Below are 2,718 nucleotides of genomic sequence, written 5' to 3' on the forward strand. Positions count from 1 at the left end.
CAGCACACTTGCCTGGTTCATACTGTTCATCAAAGTAAGCAGGGAAGCTGTGTAATGGCGGGCCTGGACAAGAAACCCCGCCTGCACGCAGAGGGTGGGTGTTCATGTTGGAGTGGGTGGCCACTCATGGTATTTTTAACAGGGAAGGGCTTGTGTGTTTGGCCTTTGAAGAACAGGCCAGTGCATTCGCAGGTTTGCAGTGGGACTTAGATGAACTAATCCAGAGACAGGAAACTAAAGGCACATCCGGATCAGCTCTTGGAAGCTGCCCATGGTGAGGAATTGGTTGGGGCCAAATGATATCACCCAGCCCTCACTCAACACAGTGGTCGTCTCTGCCAAATGTATGCTCAAGAGCCCTTGTGTGATTCCCAGCAAGTCAAATTCTTTGGGTGGTGATAGCCACCTATGTTGTTTCACTGAAGTATGACAGACAGAGGGAGAGCACATGCGCACTAGCCCTGTCCTGACCCCAGCTTGTGGAAACGTTGCCCTAAGGAATGCTGGGGTCACGGCTGGGGGTTGAAGCTAGCACGTGAGAGTGCCAGCCCCTATGGGAGGCTTTCTCACTTGGATCCAAGGTGACCACTTGCAAGCCTTCCTCTGAGTGGCTGGTGTGAGTCCACGCGGGAGAGCTGACCAAGCCCACGCAGCTCCACGTCACAGACTTGCAGTTTGTGACGTCAGGCCAAGCTGCCCATATCAAGAGCGCCGGCTTGGGGCCTCTCGGCATTTCTGTGCTTCCCAGCCACTAGCCACTGCCTCCGCCATGGCTGAGCCGGGCTCGGGCTCTCCCTCGCCTGCTGAGGGACCCCTGGTCTGCCAGGACCCTGAGAAGGCGTCCTCACCCGACAGGAAACAGAGGAAACCCAGGCCTCGCCACCGCCGCCGCCGCCGCCGCCTGGGCACCAGCCAGCAGCCGACCTTCGCCATCTATTTCCCGAAGCTTCTGAAGGAAATTCACGCAGGCCTCAGCCTGTCCAAGGAGGCCAAGGCCGTCCTGGACTGCTTCGTGAGAGATCTGTTTGAGCGCATCGCTGATGAGGCCGCCAGCCTGGTCCGCAACAAGAGGGGCTCCACCCTGACCTATACAGACATCCAAAGTGGGATGCGCCTCGTGCTGCCCACTCAGCTCTACACCTACGCAGACAGCCAGGCCAACAAGGCCCTCGTTAAGTTCATCTCCAGCAAGTGAGCCGCCTCGGGCCGCCTGTCCCTGCCCACCCGATGGCCACCCTCTCAGCGGGAAAGACCTGCAGCGCTGCACAGGGGGACTCTCCCAGGGTTTGGGACAGACCGTGCCTGGCACACTTGGTGGACAGTCTTCACGGACTTACCTCATCAATTCTACTAGATTCTCTATGATGGGTACCATCTCCTCCAAGGAGAATGGGGAGAACCTGTATGCATTGTGCACTTATTAAACGCCTTATTCAATGCTCATTTCTGTCAAATATGTTCTTCTAAGACAGCTCCTTGTCCCAAAGCCAGTCATTGCTTCCATGCGTTTCATACTCTGCTTAGTCAGTGGTACATAGGTGAAATCATGGACAGCTTTATTGCATATAAATTAAGTTTATTGCGTACTACAATTAGGTTTCCTGGGGTATGGCGCTGCAGTCTAGTGGCTAACATCCTGGCCTTGCACGCGCCAGGGTCCAATATGCATGCCGGTTGTATCCCTAGTGGTCCTGTTTTCCATGCACCTCCCTGCCTGTGGCCTGGGAGCAGTCGAGGACGGCCCGAAGCCTTGGGATCCTGTACCCACACAGAAGAACCGGGGATGCTCCTGGATGCTGGCTTCAGATTCCCGTGTCTCCGGCCATTGCGACCACTTGGAGAGTGAATCAATGCACACAAGATATTGCTTTCTGTCTCTCTTCCTCTCTGTAATTAAAAGAAATCATCAGCAAAACATTAAGAACTTGGCATAGATCACACATGTCTAATTAATTCAATTTCCCCAACATATCTTTTCCCTGAATTCACTTGATTATGTCAATGAAGATTCAGGAATGATACAGCATTCCTCAATAACAGGTTTGAGAATCCGTTTAGGCTCCAGGACCTTGTAGTCTGTAATTTCTTCTGCAAGTTCTGTGGATTGATCAGTCTATTCCTTATAAATAGCCATCTTTTGGTTTTATGAAACACACATTTCATGACTTGCAATCCCTGTGTGTGTGTGTGTGTGTGTGTGTGTGTTTATGATGGAGAGAGACAGAGAGAGAGATGTAGCACCAGGCAGGAAAGGCAGGTAGAAGGTGCAGAAATGGGGAGAGAAAGGTCGAGAGAGGGACAGAGTGAGGTCCACCGATTCACTGGCCAACTGGCAGCAGTGATCAGACCTGAAGCAAACTGAAGCCAGGTGCTTTGTCTTGGTCTTCCATATGGGTGCAGCAGCACAAGTGCTTCGCCATCCCCTGATGCCTTCCCAGGACATTAGCAGGGAGTTGGCTCAGAATCAGAGCAAGTGGCATTTCAAAGGGTGCCTGTATTCATTGCCAGTATGAACTCGCAGGTGATAGTTTTCCCTGCTATATCGCAATACCAGACCAGCTTTACATCTGTAAAGCCTAGATTGGGGGCCAGGCTGTGAAAAGCATGTCGAAGACATGCCCAACATGCATGCTGGTGCCTCTAGGAACACAGGTTGGAATCCCAGCTTTTCCAAGAATTCCCAAGCGTTTTCCTGTACATGCATTGGAACAGGCAGCA

At 52.4% G+C, this 2,718-nt stretch overlaps 1 protein-coding gene across 1 annotated transcript; it reads left to right on the forward strand.

The window, feature by feature from the left end:
- Positions 1 to 769: 769 nt before the first annotated feature.
- LOC121169120 (late histone H2B.L4-like) lies at positions 770 to 1,195 on the forward strand. The gene has a single exon (XM_040999577.1). It carries the CDS (start codon positions 770 to 772, stop codon positions 1,193 to 1,195), a length of 426 nt encoding a protein of 141 aa, XP_040855511.1.
- The last annotated feature ends 1,523 nt before the right edge of the window (positions 1,196 to 2,718 follow it).

Source organism: Ochotona curzoniae, unplaced genomic scaffold (assembly GCF_017591425.1).
Source record: "Ochotona curzoniae isolate NIBS_2020 unplaced genomic scaffold, NIBS_Ocur_1.0 scaffold_1852, whole genome shotgun sequence".
Lineage (NCBI taxonomy): Eukaryota > Metazoa > Chordata > Mammalia > Lagomorpha > Ochotonidae > Ochotona > Ochotona curzoniae.